We start from the raw sequence: 20,056 nt of genomic DNA on the forward strand, positions 1-20,056 counted from the left end.
AGAAAGAGGCAAATAGCATGAACTCAGTGGCAAAAGGCTTTAGTTAGAGAGGGACAGAGGTTTAGGTTGAGAAAAATGGGACAATACCAATATGAAGACATTCAGGCTACCAACTAAAAGGATAAGAAATGGGTCCTTTATCTGATCATTTATGTTCGCTGTGATATCATAATTTTCCACTCACCCTCAGCATAATTTTTTTTTAACATTAATAAAAATCAGTTTAAGGTAGCTCTTACTTGAATAAGGTAAGTACCAGGGCCTGTTTGTCCTAGAGACGTGATGGTGTCCCCATGTTAGGGGTGGTTTCTTCCCTGGGGTCAGAGTTGAGATGAAAGGAAGCACATTTCACAGACTGGTAGCAAAACTGGTTAGACAGATGCATAGTTAGTAACTCTATGTTAGCAACTCCTAGTTACCACTCTTCTGTAAGTGATAGAAGAGGGGATAAGTGCCTGAAAATTCTATCTGTCCCTTGTCCCTGTGAGGGGCTCTCTTTAAAACATTGACTTAGCCTCTAAGCTTTGGGAGATCTATCTACTCACAAATGCATGCAATTGCCATAAATCAAAATGAAAATATAGCAGATAGAATAGGAATCCAATCATGAGTGCTCAGTTCCGGTGAGGATTGACAAGGGCTGTTGTGATATTATTGTACAGGGTGGAACTATAAAAACAACAGCTGGGTACTATATATTTCAAAAATGTAGGAGCACTCTGAAGGTTTTCACCATAAAGTCATTATAAGTATGGTAATATATGTTTAACTGATTTTAAAATTATCCAGTATATAGATGTATTATGCAAACATTGCATCATATTCTATTATTTTGTACCATTTTATATTTTTATTTATATTTCTGTTTAAAGGTAAATTAAGAAAAATATAGAAATTATAAGAGAAATTGTCTAAGGGAACAATGAGAACTTATGGGAGGGGAGGGAGAAAGGAGGGCAAGAGGTATGAGATAAAATACATTTTTATAGAGCTATCCTATGCAACACAGTCCCATGTACAGTGAGTATACATGATGAAAATTTTAAATTAATTAAACAATACATATGTGTGTACTCATGGGACTCACATTGGCTTCTTTTCTTAGTGACTTCTACCAATCAACCCATTTAAAGACTGGGATGGCCATGGTGTTGTAAGCCAGTAACCTCAGGAGTCATTAGGCAAGGACTGTGGATTTAGCCAGCCTGTGCTACATAGTGAAACCATTGACCATTGTGAAGCTTGGATGTGGTATAATGGTCACTTTGGCCAGAGACAGGGATAGAACTCAAGGATTTCAACTGCCAACACTTTCCCAAATGTCAGGCTGTGAGAAAGTTCAGTAAAGAACTCCACGGAATCCCAACTTCATGTCTCACTGTGCCTCCCACTTAATTCTAGGACTTATCAGATCATTAACTTTTATAACTTAGGACACTGCCCACTGTGGCCTCAATCTGCCCCCCACCCTCACCCCAGCCACCACCTTGTTATCCTATCTTCCTCCTCTAGCCAGGATTCCCTCGTGCTGAGTGCTTGGAGACTCTTCTGGGACCTTTTCAAGCATACCACAGCCCTGGCTTCTTATAGAGACAACAGATTTTCTGTTTGGGCTGTGGAAAAGGACATTGGTAAAAAGTCTCCAGCGGATGATTGTTCCTGGATATAAATTTGTACTGCAGGTTTACAGACACCCCACTGGGACACTGGTATGCATATCAAAACAAAACACCTAACAAAAATAAAATTTCCTGTTGAGTCTGCCAGGTGTAAGCATATTGGTTTTATTTATTTTTAGTGTTTGTTCTAATTTTTCTGATAAAACATGAAGTGGAATTGTCTGGTCACAATTCTTGAAATTTATTTTTCTTTTCCCTTTTATTCTCTTGTTCCTTCTTCTCCAACAATTTGGAATTCCCCTCCCCCGGCCCTGCTTCATCATTAATTGCCTTTCCTTTCTTTTCCCACTCCTCTGGATACATTGGGTCATGTTGTACTTAACTTTCTGCTGAGAGAACTATTAAGAACGAGTGAGGTGCATCTTGTGAGCTATTTTGCCGCCTCCAGGAAGAACACAGCCTACTGCTATGATTGATCTGCTCTGGGCTTTTGATCTCGTTCCTGAACAAGGTTTTCAAGGGAAAAAAAACAATCTGAACTGCAGCTGGAGAGAAGCAGCTGAGAAGACAAGCGAAACATTGCTGTCCAGAGCTGTTGGTGTCTCTCCACTGTCTTTGCTGTTCCAGGCAGGGGACAGAGAGGTGGCTGGAGACTGTCCAGGAGCCTAGAGTTCCAAGGTCTTTCTTTCTAAAAGAATTCTGAAAATCTGGGGTTCCAATGTGGGTATTTCTTGAAGTATAGCAAGCCTTCTGTTTAGCTGAGCCGGTGGATGGGAGAATAGGTTCCGTGAGGGCATTTCACATCTCCAGGGGAACTCTGCACTTCTCTTGCCCATGTCTTATTGATTTTGGGGATTGGTAAAGGAATGGAGGAAGATTCGTGGTAACCATATTAGGAATCTGGGATGGGGTTGGAGGAGGGGAGGGTGGTGGTCCCTTGGTCTGTAAAAAACTTTCCTTTGGAAATGTGTTATAGATGCTCTTAAATGATTGTTCCTCAGACTTGATAAAATGGATCAAAATCATTTTCATTCTGGCCTTGGTGTTTACGCTTTATTATGGTAAGTCAATTTTCTACTACTCCCTTCCCAGGCATATAATGCTGGAAGCAGCCATTATAATTCAGGAACAGATGGATGTTTACACTGGGGTTAGCAGCACCAAACTGGTGAAAGGAAAAGCATTATCTTACAAATTTTTTTAGAACTTATGCCAATGAATCGCTTTTACTCCTGTCTTGCCTTAGAAGACTGGAGCATAGAACCTGAATTAGAATATGTAGCAGAAGCTGAGCATATCCATGTGTGCCCATAAAGCCAGTTACTCAAAGGCACAAGGAAAGTCAATTGCCAGTGGAGGTCAAGGCCAACTTGGACAAGACAGAGAGACAATCTCCTTTAAAAGCAAATCTTAAAAATAATACTTTGGTTTTTTTATGTTGGTGTTATTGATCTTTGGTTAGAGATATTTACACTCATCCCATTTTGAAGGACACATTCCAGCATTGCTAAATGTCATGTGTGAGTTACATGGTGTCTTCCATGGTGTTCCTTGACATTTTCATTGTTGTTTGTCAGCTGAGTCCTGTAAGTCAAGTTCTGTGCTTACAGAGAAAACTCATTGATTCTTCCACTGACACATCCTAAATTGTAGAATAAATAAAGGAATTGAGGGAGATTTAGATCCAAAATACTAACTCTTAATAATTATTAATCAAATTTTCTACATGTCTTTTATGCAAAGCAAATTAAGTGACTTTCTTAAACAAGGCATTTTTCCTCTGATTAGGCTACTTCACATAGAAAGGAAAACTATGGTATCTTTAAAAGGAAAATTTTAGAAATTAATAAACAATAACAAACATTTTCAGATTTGAAACCATTCTGCAAACACATTATTTTACTGCTACCACAATTCCTCACCTTACTTTGAAGATCATGAATAAGCAATTTCCACAGGTTACTTTTGCTAAGGACTGTATTTTTTCCCTTCTTCTTATTCTTGACTTTTCTTTTATCTGCTGGTTTCAGAAACTACTTGTGCATTTTCAAAAGAAGTCCGTCGTAAGGTAAGTTAACAGTGATTAATTCGTCAATTTTGTAGGAGCCAGAGGTGTTGAGGATACCATGAGAACTTGGCCCATAGTTCTAATCAACTAAGTAGGGCTCATAGGGGCTCACAGGGACTGAAATGAAAATCATGGACCCTGCATGGGTCTGCTCTAGATCCGCTGCATATATGTTATGCTTGCTAACTTGGCATTTTGTGGGACTCCTCACAATGGAAGTGGGGGTGTCTCTGATTCTTTTGTCTGCTCTGGGACCCTTTTCCTCCTAGTGAGTTCTCTCATTCAACCTTGATATGTCATTGTCATTACACGAAAGACAAGAATGAGTCTTGCAGAAGCTGGAGAGATGACTCAGAGGTTAAGAGCACTTACTACTCTTGCAGAGGAACCATATTTGGTGCCCAGCACCTACTTGACAACTCAAAACTATCTGTAACTCTGATTCCATGAGATCAACTGCCTCTTCTGAATTCCGTGGGCTCTTGCACATGTGTGGTGAGCATATATAAACCCAGGCACATATGCATACACATACATATACACATATGCATACATAATAACAGTTTTGCCAACACTATGCATTGTTTAGCATTATAGACACGATAAAATATCCTATTATCCAAAAATTCCATTAATGAACCAAATCCTTATTGTATACAAGTATCTAACATATTTAAAAAGATATTTAAAGTAGATTTGTTTATTCTAGCAAGGAAAGAAGATTGAAAGTAATTGAATGATATATTTAAGGGTGGATTAATCATAATTTTTCAAATATTAACACTATTATGTTATATAGATGTGAAGAAGAACTATAGTCCTAAACAACTGAATAGATAAAAGTTACAAAGAAGCTGAAAGGCAAATTCACCAGAAAAAAAAAACTATTGTTTATTTCTGCAAATCACCAATACTTTCATTATCTATGTCTGTGTAAGATCTTACACATCTATACAAAGGCCCACATATATGAGTGTATATGTCTGTCATGAATGGTTCAGAAGGGCAAGAGACTAAAAGGTAAATAAGTTTTATGATTTCTCATGACTTAAAATAATGAGAGATTTGACATAAATGTGAATTGAAGTAGAGACAGGATAACTCTATTCTAAAATTCAGATATCCAAATGCACGGCTTTTTAAAAAATCAGGTTTACCCTGTCTGTATCCTGCCGATGTGTGACTGGATGCCCTCACTCACCACGGCTGTCCAATGCAGCCTTGCCTGAGCTCAAAATGCCTGGCACTATATGCCCGGCACCACCAGGCTCATCGAGGACATGGACAAAAAGCACTTGGTCCTACTTTGATGTGGAAGGACTTAAAGGTGTTTTGTTTTGTTTTTTGTTTTGTTTTGTTTTGTTTTGTTTTGTTTTGTTTTGTTTTGAGAAGCATTGATCAGTTTGCTGCATCAGTCCAGCATCAGACTGTGGAGTGCATCCATGTGGGCAAAAAGAATGGTGATATTCCTCGAGGGATTTTTGTGGTCAGAGGAGAAAATGTGGTCCTACTAGGAGGAATAGACTTGGAAAAGGGGAATGACATGGGAGGCAGAGGAGCTGAAGGTTCAGGCCCTTAAAGATCGGGGCCTCTCCATCACTCGAGCAGACACTCTGGACGCATACTGAGGCCTTTGCTCTAGAGAGCAAGGGCTGTCACCTGGTCACCTCACACATTTGGCCAGAGACTGTTTAGTGAAAGTGGTCTTAGTCATTCACATAGGCCACCATGAAGAAATCATGCATTTTTTAAAAACAAAATCATTGTATGTTTTGTTTTGCTTTTCTGTTTCAAACAGTCTTGTTATATAGCTCTGGCTAACCTGAATCTCACTATGTAGACCAGGCTGGCCTCTAACTTGTGGGATTACAGGTGTGTTCCACCATGCCCAACTTTATTGTTTAAAGAAATAGTGACATGACCCTCCTTCACAAAGTCACTGTGGAGTCAAGAATCACATCTTTATGTAGCTTTTCTTATCTCAGAGTTTACATTTCTTTCTAAAAGATATTTCTTCATTTATTTGTAAATAAAGAATGAACTCCATAAAAAATAAAAATAAAAATAAAGTTTATAAAAAAATCAATAATATAATGTATTTGGGTCAGCAAGATTGTTTAGTGAATAAAGGTGCCTGCCTCGAAGCCCCATATCCTGAGTTCAATCTCCAGGGCCTATATGGTAAAAAGACAGACTGATACCAATACCAGCAAGTTGTCCTCTGATCTCTACATGATCATTGTGGCATGCATGTAGATATGCATGCATGAACACACACACACACACACACACACACACACATACACACACACACACACACACACACACACACACACACACACACCTGTGCTCGCACACGCACACGTAACACAAAATAAATAAATGTAATTGTATATGTATAACATATTTATGTTTAGGCACCTCAATGTTTATATTTAAACTATTCTGTTGTGAGGCTTTTTTCCCCACAAAGATCACTATATGATAAATCTTGTATTGTCTCTTTATTTCTGACAGCCTGACTGTGAAATGTACAAAAAAGTCCCAAATAAGTGTACCAGGGAGAAGAATCCAGTTTGTGGAACTAATGGACATACTTACAGCAATGAATGTGTTTTCTGCAATGCCAAGATGTAAGAACACATGATTAAATATTGGCTTTTCCTAAGTAATGAGGAAACTGTAAGGACATGATAGAAAACCCTGTTTCTGATAACCCAGATATAACATACGGATAGTAAACTGTTGTTCCTAAGACCATAGTAACTAGCTTGCACCCTTCCTTTAATTTCTCATTTGCAAAACTTGCTTTTTTATTTGACCCTTCAGTGTGATTCTAAAGAATACTCTGCAAATGTATCCACTGGTTAATTTAAATGAATTATTGATGAGCATATTGGTAAACAAGATAACATAATTCCAAACGCAGAGGTCGAATAATAATGATCCTGCTGTATGAGCAGAATACTCAAGTATAGAACTCTGAAATCCATCACAATTGAATCTAGTACTAAGGAGGGATGTCTCTGGTGATCCACTCTGTCTACTGAACTTGGGGACAGCTTCCTAACTTTCCTAAGGACCAGGGCAGTCTGGGAGCATGTCCACTCTCCCTCCTCCCTGCCATATCATTCTGAATCACATTCTTTTATCATATAAGGAGCATGCAAAAAAACTTCAATTCAGCTGTATTCCTACCTCACTACACATTTTCTCCCTCCAAAGTGTTTCCTTCCATAAACATCTCTGTATAGTTTATCTCCAAAATGTATTCAGCTTCTAGAGGAGAACTAAGACAATTTCTAGTCCTCTTCTCTTTTGGATTGAAGATAGTTGCAAGGCAGAGTCAGGACTGGGCTTTTAGAAAAAGTCAAGATCCCCAACATGAGAGATAGGACACGTGTGAGGGTGGAGAATTGGTGAGCTGTAGCTGCTGGTAGATGGCAGCATCTCTGTGTCAATCGTGCCAGGGCCTCCTTGTTGTAAAGCAATGAATGCAATACAATTTACAAGTGCTAACTGAAAATGCTAGCTCAACTCTGTATTTTCCTTCTGACTTCTTTATTTACAGATCTGCTAAAGATAAATTTGATTATCTGCATCATGGTCCTTGTTGAATTTTGTATGGGTTACACATACATCATCCTTTTCCAATAGTGGATCCTGCAATCAAGTAAAATTTTCTCAATTGGTGCTTCAGATTCCTAGCAACAAATGAAGTGTTCCGTGGTTCATAGAGTGGAATATAGGATATTAAAGAATTTCTCCAACCTGTGATTGAAGGATTTTATTTCAGTTATTTGACGATAGTGTTAAAAATGTTATCTTAATTTTGTGTTTGATAATATTCAGTGCAATTGTAATCATAAATGTTTCATTCAATAAAATGTTAAATAAATTTCATCTTTATTAGGGATTCTTTATCTTGGAGGCAGATGGTTAAGGTAAATAAATACTTTTAGTAATTATAATTTGTTGATGCAAAAAAAAATAGCTCTCACCTTGAAGGAAATAAGAGATATTTCTGGAGTCCTTTTGGGTAGCTGTGAACACAGATTTAGGTTACCCGAATTCCATGGCCCAACATGGAAGCAATTTCATAAAATTTATAGTCTTACAGAACAAAAAAAATTCACAAATCAAGGCAAGTTTAAAATACATTAGTGGGTACATCAGAGAGATGGCTACAGCCAGCAAGACTGGAGAAGCTTTTCTATAGGCTTCTGTGGAGGTTTGAATGAGAACAGCCTCATAGGCTCATATGTTTGAATGGTTGGTCCACAGCTGGTAGACATTTGAGGAAGGATTAGAAGATGCGGCCTTGATGGAGGAGGTCTGTCACTTGGGATGGGCTTTGAGATTTCAAATGCTCCTACCATTCCCCTTAGCTCTATCTCCCTTTCCTTTTCTTCTCTCTCTGCCTCATGCTTGTGTATCAGACTCAGCTCTCCGATATCACTCACCATCATGCCTGCTTGATGCCATGCTCCCCACCATAATGGTCATGAACTCTTCCTCTGAAATTGTAATCAAGGCCCCAAATTAAATGCTTCATTTCACAAGTTGCCTTGGTCATGGTATTTTGTCACAGCAATGTCAGAGTAATTACATCAGCCTCAGATTTTATCTGATGACATTCTTAGTTTGGGGGTTGGTGGAAGCTAGTCCTTGGTTAAGTTAGCAGATTTCAAAGGGGTTTTATCCATTAGTCATAGGATGTTAATTCTGGCACAGAGGTGGCAAGGAATGGGTATACAGGTGGTTGAAACTACCTGATATAAGGTAATTAGCCTCTGGACAGATGACATCCCAACCTCCACACATCACTGTTTTTAATCAGTATTGCAGACACAGCTTCTTTCCAGGAATTATCAATCACAAATTCAGGAAGCATTTTCAAAAATGAATAAATAAAGCAATATGTGAGTATTCATCAAAAGTGAAGATCTAGAATCTTCTTTATACTTAACATGAACTCTAGTGAGATATCTGGAAACTTGAATTCTAATAAGTACTTCCTGGTTAGCTATAGTGAGAACCTAAGAGTCAGGCAGATCCCTGTTAGGCAAACAGTCAGGGAAAAGAGGCTCCATGTGGTTTCATGTATATTCACTTAAACATTTAAGATGGCCATCTTCCTGATTCTTCTACCTTTCCAAGACAAAGGCTTGGTGAGATGTATCCCCTGTTTGGTAGGTCTTTCTTGGGATAGGTCTTGTGCTGAGAACCAATTAGTTTCCCTTTCTTTGTATGGATTATCCAAGCCCCTGTGACAGCCCACATCAGGCAATTCTGAGGGATTAGGAAACCCATTGCATCATCAAACATAATATTTTGGCTTTTTTGGACACCATAAGAGGTCCCATCTCCACCTTGGGGAGGATGCATCTGTGTGTTTTGTTGTGCATTTGTATTTCAGCTTTCATTAAAATCTGGCTAAGTGCTGGGACCTGCTGTATAATATTATTTTAAGATGTGTTACTTTTGTTTAAGTTGCATTTGTTTAACTCTGTGAAGCTGTGTTACTTTACTTGTCTTAAACACCTGATGGTTTAATAAAGAACTGAATGGCCAATAGCGAGACAGGAGAAAGGATAGGCAGGGCTGGCAAGCAGAGACAATATATAGAAGGAGAGATCTGGAGGAAAGGGAGAAGTAGCCAGAGAAGGAGGAGGACCCAGAGGCTAGCCACCCAGCTACACACCAAGCCACTGAATAAGAAACAAAGAAAGATATACAGGAAAAAGATAAAAGATAGAAGGGATAATTTAAGAAAAGATATACAGGAAAAAGATAAAAGATAGAAGGGATAATTTAAGAAAAGCTGACTAGAAATAAGTCAAGCTAAGGCCAGGCGTTTATAATTAAGAAAAAGCCTCTGTGTATTTGAGAGCTGTGTGGTGGGTCCCCCAAAAGAGCCAAAAGAGAAAGAGTAAAAGAAATTCCAATGAGAGACCTTTCTTTTCCCTGCCTTTTTATTCTTTAAATCAGTGGAGAAGAATACCCTGTACCCCTAGGTGACCTCACCATGATGGAATTAGTTGGGAGCTATTCTGGATGAATACAGGGTCAGTTCTTGCTAAGACAAAAAACAATGGGTTTGGAGAGTGCCCTTGTAAACTTCCAGGGCCCCTCCATCTTGGAATGAGGGGAAAGGAGATGTTAATAGCAGAGCCCTAGGCTGATTTTTTTTCCTTCTCCTTTCTTTGAAAGGCTAGCAAGAAAATGCTTCCCTGGGCCTCCCCCTTCTAACTCCAATGCCTTGTACTAGAGAGCAAAAGAATTCTTCCAGACAGTTCTCACTGAAATTAATTACTGTAAGAACTTACTGAAAGTTCTTACTGTCCAACTGGCAGCCAGTCCAGTGGGCTGAAATTGGTGACGTCCTAGAGCTAGTCCCTGAACTCTGGCTTCAGGGAGACTACACAAACATACACCAAAGGAGACTGAATTTTATTATTTTACCGTGGTACACATAATCTTTTTAGATTGTTTCAATCTTCTCTTTTCACCTCAGTAGTTTGAATCAAAATGAAAGGGATTACTAACAAGGAGGTTAGGGATGTGCAAAAGTTCTTTAAGAAAGTTGACCATTTAGTGATATTAATGCAGTTTGATATTCCTACCAAAGGCTCGGGACAGAGATCGAGCTAAGGCCTGGCTCACACAGGGTGTGATCACACTGCACAACCTGACTCAGGTGCTGGAAGGAGAGGTGCCTATATCATAAAGGGGGAGAAAGGACAAAAACAAACACCCAGCTCCTTTTCTTAGAAAATGAGTGGGAGAGCACGTGGCCTAAGATGGCATTGGGTCAACATTCTTTAAGGACTCCTGAGCGGTTACTCTCAGCCCAGAAACAGACAAATCTTTGCTTTCTTTTAAACTTCCCTATATCCCCTATCCTTTCTGCAATACTGAAAGAGAATGCGCACAAGATCCGGGAGACCCTAAGACATCAGACTCTTTCCCTGTTTCATTTCACCTGGGGCACCACGTACAGGTCAAGAGTAGGGTACATTCCTTTTTCTCCTCCTTGTCTTCTTCCTCTTCTTCTTCTTGATAGAGAACAAGAGATCAAGAGAGCAAACTGTGACTGTTAGACCCTTTTAAGGGGTGCACTTGTCACATAGGGAATGCGCTGCACCTGGAGGGGGCAGATGATGACATAAGCTGCCCCCGCCACCATGGCCTCTGCTGCCTCGTCACTGAAAGGCAGGCGGGTGGGGCTAACCACCTGTAATTCTTTTTTTTTTTTTGGTTTTTCGAGACAGGGTTTCTCTTGTGTAGCTTTGCGCCTTTCCTGGAACTCACTTGGTAGCCCAGGCTGGCCTCGAACTCACAGAGATCCGCCTGCCTCTGCCTCCCGAGTGCTGGGATTAAAGGCGTGCGCCACCACCGCCCGGCCCACCTGTAATTCTTATGTATTGAGAACTCATGGTCTTCCCCCGGCCCACTTTGTCATGTCTATTGTTCTTGTCCTTGTTCATCTCAGGGACAGTCAGTCGTGTTGATGAGACTTTATGGCTGTTGTTACTGACATGAATCTAGCTAAGGCCGTGGAAGTTATGGATATTAGAGATAATCCTATGACTACCACTCTACTAAACCAGCATACCCCCCAACTACATTCTAAATATCTGTTCTTCCACCCACAGGTGATTTCTTTCTCTCATTTTTAAGAGATTTTTGATTCATTTTACATACCAACCACAGACTCCCCCTCTTCTCCCTCTTCCCGCCCCCAGAGGAGAATTATGAGTAGTTGTGAGAACACTCCAAGAAAACAAGAGTCTTGTGACCTCAATTTCTTCAAAACATGGAATAGTTCTTGGGACAGGGTTTCATGCTTTGCCCACGTGTAGCCAATAGTGGTGCGTTTACTTCTAATGACTCATTATTGCTTGCGGCTGTTATTCAATTAAATGTTCAAACTATCCTTAATGTGCCTCTGTGGAAAAACACGTTCTTGTCATGTGTGGCATATCCTTGTGACTGTACACAGCCTGAGCTCATGAGAATCTTACTTATGTGATTTTTCTTAACCCTGTAAATACAAATTGTCTGATGTTCTGAATAAAATTGGCTACTGCCTAAGACTTTAGGCTGCCTCATTTATAGGCTCCATCCTCCCAGGTCCCACTGCATCCAGAGTGATGACAGGCTATGAGTTGTTCAGGGTAGTATTTGAAATATACCCTAGGATCCCACTTTCCTCTTCATGAGACAGGAGGTCACTTTAGTCTACTTTTCCTCAAATATTAGGATCCTAAACTACTACGTAGCTTCAGGAGAAGGGAAAGAATTCTAGCTGTGAATGAAAATTCCCGCAAAGCTGCCGTGTCTGCAAAGGCAGATTGATTGATTAGAACTGCAGTGATGTGGAAAGATTGGGGGCGCTGCAGATGCAAAGCTAATTACAGTTTACCTTCAGCCATCTTCGCCCACCTGTGTGTCAGACCCTGCCCGTGACTAACAGATGAAAACTTCTTGAAATGTATTAACTTAACAAAACCACAGTTTCTACCAACCAAAGACTGAGATTCATCTGATACAGCATCTGGGGTCCTATAGCTGAGGTTTCTCTAATGACTTATACCCACCCATTTAGTGTTCCCACCACTGTATTTGAAGAGCATCCTGACCGATGGCTTTCTGTTCTGTTGCTATAGAAATGTCACAGAACTATCTTTGTGTTGGATTATGATGCTGTAATAATTTAAATCTGTGTACCCAGGCCATGGTCACTCCCATTTGGCTCCAGCATAAACTACCTCATCCCCTTCGAGGTGAGAGTTGTGGTTTTGCATCACTATATCTTTCAAGCATCAGGCTCTCCTTGCCATGATCTATCCTTTCATGGAAAAGGTTAGGAGGGAATTCATTTGCTTCCAGGAATGGAGGCATCAGCGATATCTACGTCACAAGTGAAAATGTCAAGCATTAAAACCATGCGATGGGTAAGTGAGCCACTCCCATCCTGGGTACCAGACCTGAGGAAAACTCAACCCAATCGTGATCATGACCCTCTTTCTTCATAGATGAAAGCCCCAGCTCCAGACATAGGACTGAGAGAGTGCAAAAGACACAGGTGACCCTCCAGAGATCTCTCCCATCTTAGTTTCACTTCACAAGGGGTATAGACAAAGCTGTTAGTGACCAGGGCTGTGGGCCACAGGTAAACACGGACCCATCCTGTAGCCAAAGCTGGAGTCCAGAAGGTACGGCCACATCACTTTATCTTGTGATCTTCCATACTCTAAGCTTGAAAATGCCCTGAGAGACAATGGGCTGGGAAGGAGAAAGGGAAATAGCACTCAATTCCCCACCAAATTCTCCCACTTGCTTTGGCTTACAAATGGGAACTAATGCTTCCCAGGTTGTTTCTGATTTCTTGCCAGCCTGCTTCTTGAAGAACTGGAAAAATTTATGTTCCCAGATCCCCAAGATACTAGCTTCTTGTCCATGCAAGTAGAAACAGTGGGAAGTTGGGGTGTGGTGTAATGGCTATTCTTGGTTGTCCACTTGACTACATCTGGAATTAATTAAGAACACAAGCAGTTGGACACACCTGTGAGGAATTTTAGTTAACTGGGTCATTGGGGGTAGGTGAGTCTTCCTACCTCAAATGACTCACACCTCCTTGTGGCAGCCTATATAAAAGAAACTTTGATTTTTGCCTGTTTACCCTCACTCTATGGGCAAGTTCACACATACTGAGGCTGAGGAATTCCTTCATTGGTACTAGAGTATACTTCACTGAAATTCTAATGTATAGTGAAGACCAGTTGATGCATCTGGCCTCATGGATTGAACAACTATTGGATTATTGAACTTTCAGTCAGGAAATAACCATTATTGGACCAGCTGAACCTCAGCCTGTAAGCCACTTTAATAAACCACTTTAATAAGACAAAATGCAAAAGCATGCTGAGCATAATGGTTATTTCTGAGGAGGGAGAGGAAGGCTGAGATTGGGAAGTGCAGAGGCATTTGACATTTTGGTAATATTCTAATTTTTGTTTGTTTTTCTTTTTTGTTTTTGTTTGTTTGTTTTTCGAGAGCTTTTTTTCCTGGAGGTAGCCCAGGCTGGCCTCGAACTCTCCACCTGCCTCTGAGATTTCTCTGTGTAGCTTTTGAAGCCTGTCTTGGAACTCACTTTGTAGACCAGGCTGGCCTCAAACTCATAGAGATCCACCTGGCTCTGCCTCCTGAGTGCTGGGATTAAAGGCGTGTGCCACCACCACTCAGAAATGTTCTAATTCTTAATCTGCATATGTGTGTAACACTGCTCTATATAAAGTGGAAATACACTGTCCACTGTGTGTACTTATAAAGCCAAGCATGATGACACATGCCTATAAGCCCAGCACTCTGGAGACTGAAACAGTATGATGTGAGTTTAGGACATGCTTGGACTACATGGCCAAACACTGTGCAGAACAATAAAACATCCTTCTGTATATAAAAGTTTTATGGTCTTAGACTTATTTGAAGCGCTAAATTCATAATATAAATGATGGATATAGTAGAATTATTGGAAAATTATTGGAAAATCATTATGCTACACTTACGGAGAACATATTTGCCCATTAGAAAACTATGCAATTTATCATGCAAATTACAAAGTTTCCCCTACAGTGTTATTTGTAGGAACAAAAATTCTAAGACGAAAAAAAAGACAAAGATAATTGTAATTGTGTGTGTGTGTGTGTGTGTGTGTGTGTGTGTGTGTGTGTGTGTGTGTGTATAGAAGTCTAAGAGGATATACTCAATGGAATTTTCCACGAGGCTCTGGACATACCGGACAGGTGATGGTGGATCTTGTAGAAGAGCACCATCTGCTGGCAAGGCTCAACGGCATACTCAGTCTCAGCATCACCTGATAAAGCATTGAAATTAAAATCAAGTCAGTGACAGGAAAAGGTGCGCAAGTCGGTAGTAACATTTGCCTTTTACTGCCCTCTCCTTAAGTTACACTGTCCAATTTTACTCTATGCTTATGCTCAGCACTTTGTGGACGTGGAAAACTCTGAATGTTAGAACTGTATGGATTGATGATGGGCTACTTGCCACTATAACGATTAACAACAGCTCCCGTTCTAGAAAGGCTTGTGAAATCTGTGTTTAGTATGCCCATTGGTGTTTATATAACTACACATATATCTCTCTCTCCCCCTCTCCCTTCCTCCCCGCCCTGCACCTGTGTACGTGTGTGTGTGTGTGTGTGTGTGTGTGTGTGTGTGTGTGTGTAATGTTTTAAACCTAGAACTACTTTGAAAGAACATCTGGGAACTCCTGTGGGAAATTCCCATTTCTGCAGTATTCGTGGGTAAAGTTTTCGCTGTGGAAGCTCAGTTATCTTCCTTCACATTAAATTAAATAAAAGTACAAGCCTATTTTATTATAATTGATTTATTCAACTAAAATATTTCTTGAACTAATGATACAAGAGGTTGTTAAAGCTTTATTTGCTAGGCATAGTGATACATGCCTTTAATCCTAGCACTGGTGAGCAGAAGCAGGCAGATCTCTGTGAGTTCAAGGCCAGCCTGGTATAGAGAGCGAATTCCAGCAAAGCCAGGACTACACAGAGAAACCCTGTCTCAAAAAAACAAAACAACAAAAAAATTTTACCAAACAGTCTTTTTCTATAAAACTTTAAATAATTACCTTTATTCTGTGTATAAAATAATAGATGTTTCTTATTACTGACTTTACTAAAGTCTGTAATAAACAATCATTATTTAAATATTTCACTTGTCTTTGGTAAAAATAATATTAAACCCCTGATGTTCCAAACTTGGTGTATTCTTTATTCTTCATTGTAAAAGAAGGTATTGAATATGAAAATATGGTAAGATGGAAGACTCTGGAATTCTCAGGTTTTGGATGGTCTTCTGTGTATTGTTATTTATTTAACTGCTTTTATATGTGAATAGCCACAGTGCCAGTTTCTGAAAATATGTTTTCCGCTAAATAAGTAGATACTTACTAAGAAAGATGTGTAGTTTTAATTTTTATAAATGACTTCTAGAATTTTGATCTTATGGCTTTACTATTTATAGGTTCATTCCTGATTTACCTCTTTAAGCTTAGAGACCCTTCTCTTCTTCTCTTCAGGTGCACCCTTATCACTTGACCACTTTCAGTTATTGTAAAATAACACTTGTCTTAGCAAGTCTGAATAGGAAAGCTATGCCTTTCACCTGTGTGCACATATAGAAGACTGTAGAAATAAAATTATTCAAACTAGATAAAATTTAATACTGTAAACCTTTTTCCATCTAGTTTCAAAATTTAAAGTACCATTTTTTTTCCAGTGTGAAGATAAGTAGTAAAATGTAATGTTCTTAAAGTAGAGAACTTTTAAAATATAGGAAATTCTCAGCTATCAATTTGTAAATGGTATCAATGATCTAAAATAGGATTAGTCCCATTATAATTATACCAACTACTTAGTATCATCATTACCCCTCTTTACCGAGTACACAGTCACTTCCCATTTGTCTGATGCTGCCTCCTGAACTGCTCCTGGCATCCTTGAGATTCTGATTGATTACAACCCTAAACTGTTGTTAAAGTGAAGAGATTTTTAGATCCAAGAACTTGGGAAATATTCAGAACTGGAATGAACATGTTCAAACTTTGAAGTGCTCTTTTGGAAAAAGTGACTAGGAGTCAAGGATCTTGGTTTCAATGACTAAGGGCTCTGAAAGTCATAGATGCAGATTACATTTTATACAATGCATATATATAAATATTCCTAAAAACACCCTGTGTTCATGTAGTTGTAGTTATCTTGTTCTAGTGCAGGTTATAGTATGGCTCGAAGTCTACCATAGAAGGCTATTGACTTTTTCCTCCATTTGATTAAGGCATCCACATTCATGAAAATAGGCAGAGGTTCTTGGGGAAAGGTATTTGAATAGACGATATAAAGGACATAACGGAGGCGAAAGGGATAGCTTCGTTTTCCTGATGTCTTTCCCACCAGGTATTCTTACTGTTTTGTCATTCTGGAGAGAAGAGGCAAATAAAACTAAAACCATATGAGGATAAAAGACTTTTGTCTCTTTGTTTTTGTCAGTGATGGAAAGAATGTGGGGAGTGTTTTGGGTGTAGGGATCATCTCATTGTTCCTTACAAAAATGTGCATCTCCAGTAGAAAGTGTAGTAAATGTCAGTGAGAAGCAAAATTACTCGTGATCAATATATTGGTTGTGTCTTGGTTGGAGGAAACTTAGAAATTTTGTCCATCTTGTTAATCTGTGGTGGCTAATCAGCTATTTTTCTCTAGTTCCATATCTTTTTCATTGACTTAAAATACCTAATAGAAAATACATTTTCTACATGACTCAAAGGCTACAATTTGGCTTCCACCGAAATGTTACTAATTCTACAGATGTCTTCTCCTCACTATTACACTTTGAATTTGAAATTAATTAAAAAATATTTTTAGGCACCCCACTATGCTGTTAGAATAATAATTGTAAGCCAGTTATAGCTTGATTTACATCTATCTGCTATAAAAACGAGAGTCACATTTCATTCTTTTGATTTAGGCTGAAATTGTCTTAAGTGTTAACATGCAGTATTTGTTAAGTGAACTGGTAAGAGCCATGTCGAGTTGGATGAAAGCAGATTTTGAGATTGGTGCACTTTCTCTTCATTGGTCTCAGTGTCTGTTCCTTTAATTTAATTGAGCTACAATGTACTCAGAGTGAAACCCATTTTCTCTAGTGGCCATTTCTACAGTCTTGTAATCATCATTACCATCAGAATGTGGAATACTTCCATCAAGACAAAGTTTGAGCCCTGGAACTCTTTCTCACTTTGCCTAACCACAATCCGATTTTGTCTTTGCCTTAGTTCTTTAGTGTTTTGAATAACTGACTAAAAGCTGAATTAGTTCAAGGCCGTTTGAGGTCTAACTCTTCGGAAGTCTTTTTACGGATTCGTTTGTGAAATGTAACTGGAGAAGGAAGAGCTGGAGGCAAGCTCTGTGCTTTAATCCTATCCATGTTTCTTGAGACGTCTATGCTTTTATTAAGGTGATCATCAAACAGTTACAAAGTTGTGAATTATTTTATTATTGATGAAAATTACATAAAAACTCAAACCCACTTATTCCCTTAGATATAAACCAATGTGATGTGTATAAGTGATGTGATGTTTCCATATTTGATGGAAAAATCAAGTCTAGAAATGAATTTTCAGACATATTCAAGTAAAACTCAAAGGGCAGTTTATAAATGTTTTCATAAAAATAAAAGTGAAGTATTCACAAATACACAGAATTAAAAAGAAATCCTTTAACCAGTAAGAACTTTGCCAGACTGGCCTTACATCTTAAGACCTTTTCCAGGTTCTGTTTCCGCTAAGACTGTTGCAGCCTCTGTGTCCTTGTTTCATGCTAATATGGGGAGATCCTGGGGAAGATGTGTGGTGTCCCAAATTCTGGAAATGGGCTTGGTGTGTAGATGAAATTCTAAACAGTCTTAGTAAATAAGAAACACAGAGCTAAATACAGAGGTAAATAGCCTACGAGATGGTTCCAGCACATGCGCATGGTGTACAGGCATACATGCAAGCAAAACATTCGCACAAATAAAAATAAAATAATTAAAAGAAGAAGAAAAAGAAAATCCTGTGTCTTGATGAGCTTCCCTGCATGATGTAAGGAGATGTCCCTCTGGAATTGTTTGTGGTTGAGTACTACAGCAATATGAGTGATCCAGGCAAGAAGTGCCAGGTCCCCATGCAGAGAGTGCTACTTATCACTACCTTCTTCTCATCGGTCATGCAGATCTCTCAGGTGGTGAGCATAGTCTATGCAGTCATCTGTTATTTTGGTGAGGGCTTGGCTTCAACTTGGCTGCCACCCTTGAGTGCCCCATTATCTTCAGTTGGAACAATATCATTCCAACTCCATGCTCATCAACGTCTGAGCGATATCATACAGTGGCATTGCTGCACCTGATCAGCATAATGTTGATCAGTATAAATGGCGATGACTTGATTATTGTGTGCACAGTGTGTTTTTCTGTTTGTTTGATTGTTTTGTTCTGTTATGATTTGCTTTTATTATTATTATTTAAATTATTATTATTATGCTTGCTTGTATTCTAATGAGAGAGAGAGAGGAGGTTTGGGGCAGGTGAGGATGTAGGGAAGGTCTGGGCAGAGTTGAGGGAGGGGAAATTGTAATCAGAATATAGTGTATGAAAAAACTTTTTTCAATAAGAAGTAGTAATTAGGCATTCCTCATGATGTACATTAACTGGAATTGACAAAGCCCTGGATTTTTCAAGCTCAATTGAATTATTTTCTCAAGGAATTCTGGCAAGGCAGCAACAAGTTCTTTTATTCATGTAGTCATCTGTCAACATAAATGCACAACAAATACTAAGTTGGAAATTATTAAAGAAAACAGCAGATTATTAAATAAGTAGTATAAAATACTTTTAAAATCATAAAAACATTTTCAGGCAGATGATTCATCTTAAAATCTTTAAAAAGGAGAGGCATTCTGCTTCTAATTCCAGGTGAATGAGTGAACTCGCCTTTCTTGTATCTAAACATTTAATCCGATTACTCATAGGATGGACAAGTAATGTCTCATCCTGTGTGTTTACAATAATAGACTTGCCAACTACTTTTTTTTTTTAAGATACCACCTCTTTCAACTTTTGATTTACTTGCTTTTCTTTGCTAATCTAGAACAGTTTTTTTTTTTTTTTTTTTTTTTGGTTTTTTGAGACAGGGTTTCTCTGTGTAGCTTTGCGCTTTCTGGACTCACTTGGTAGCCAGGCTGGCTCGAACTCACAGAGATCCACCTGGCTCTGCCTCCCGAGTGCTAGGATTAAAGGCGTGTGCCACCACCGCCCGGCCTAGAACAGTTTTTTAGAAAAGCAATAAGGACTCTGTATAAGTTTGAATATCAGACAAAAATAGGAGTCTTTTTACTTTAACTTAAGGGAGATAATTGTATAGTTTTGATCAAAGCTAAAAGTAGACGTTTGATATTTTAATAATTATTCACCAAATTTTCCATATTCAAATCTTAAAGTGCTGTTTGACACACAAACCGGATGAAGTTTCTTATCTCCAGCACCAGTAGGCTTCTAGACTGTTCTTTGAAATGCTCTTACTCAAATGGAATAGGTCTTAATGAATTTGTACATTTAATAAAGCTAGCTAATTTGACCCACATTCTTGGTAGATTTAAGTTGGTCTGTTTGGTCAAACTCTAGTTTGTAGAAGGATTTGGCGGCGGGGGGGGCGGGCAGGAGAGGCGGGAGAATGAGAGACATCATTTTGAAACAAATTTACTTCTTAACTTAGCAGACAGTTGAATAAACTATAA

General features: G+C 39.0%; 1 protein-coding gene and 1 pseudogene across 1 annotated transcript; both read left to right on the forward strand.

Moving 5' to 3' along the window:
• Positions 1-1,924: 1,924 nt before the first annotated feature.
• LOC114685374 (serine protease inhibitor Kazal-type 10-like) lies at positions 1,925-7,539 on the forward strand. Its single transcript, XM_037197167.1, has 5 exons — positions 1,925-2,502; positions 2,596-2,680; positions 3,650-3,687; positions 6,205-6,320; positions 7,259-7,539. Exons 2-5 carry the CDS (start codon positions 2,596-2,598, stop codon positions 7,302-7,304), a joined length of 285 nt encoding a protein of 94 aa, XP_037053062.1. The 5' UTR covers positions 1,925-2,502; the 3' UTR covers positions 7,305-7,539.
• LOC114685367 lies at positions 4,680-5,462 on the forward strand (annotated as a pseudogene).
• Positions 7,540-20,056: the final 12,517 nt, after the last annotated feature.

The sequence above is a fragment of the Peromyscus leucopus genome, chromosome 19, assembly GCF_004664715.2.
Source record: "Peromyscus leucopus breed LL Stock chromosome 19, UCI_PerLeu_2.1, whole genome shotgun sequence".
In the NCBI taxonomy this organism is placed as follows: Eukaryota; Metazoa; Chordata; class Mammalia; order Rodentia; family Cricetidae; genus Peromyscus; species Peromyscus leucopus.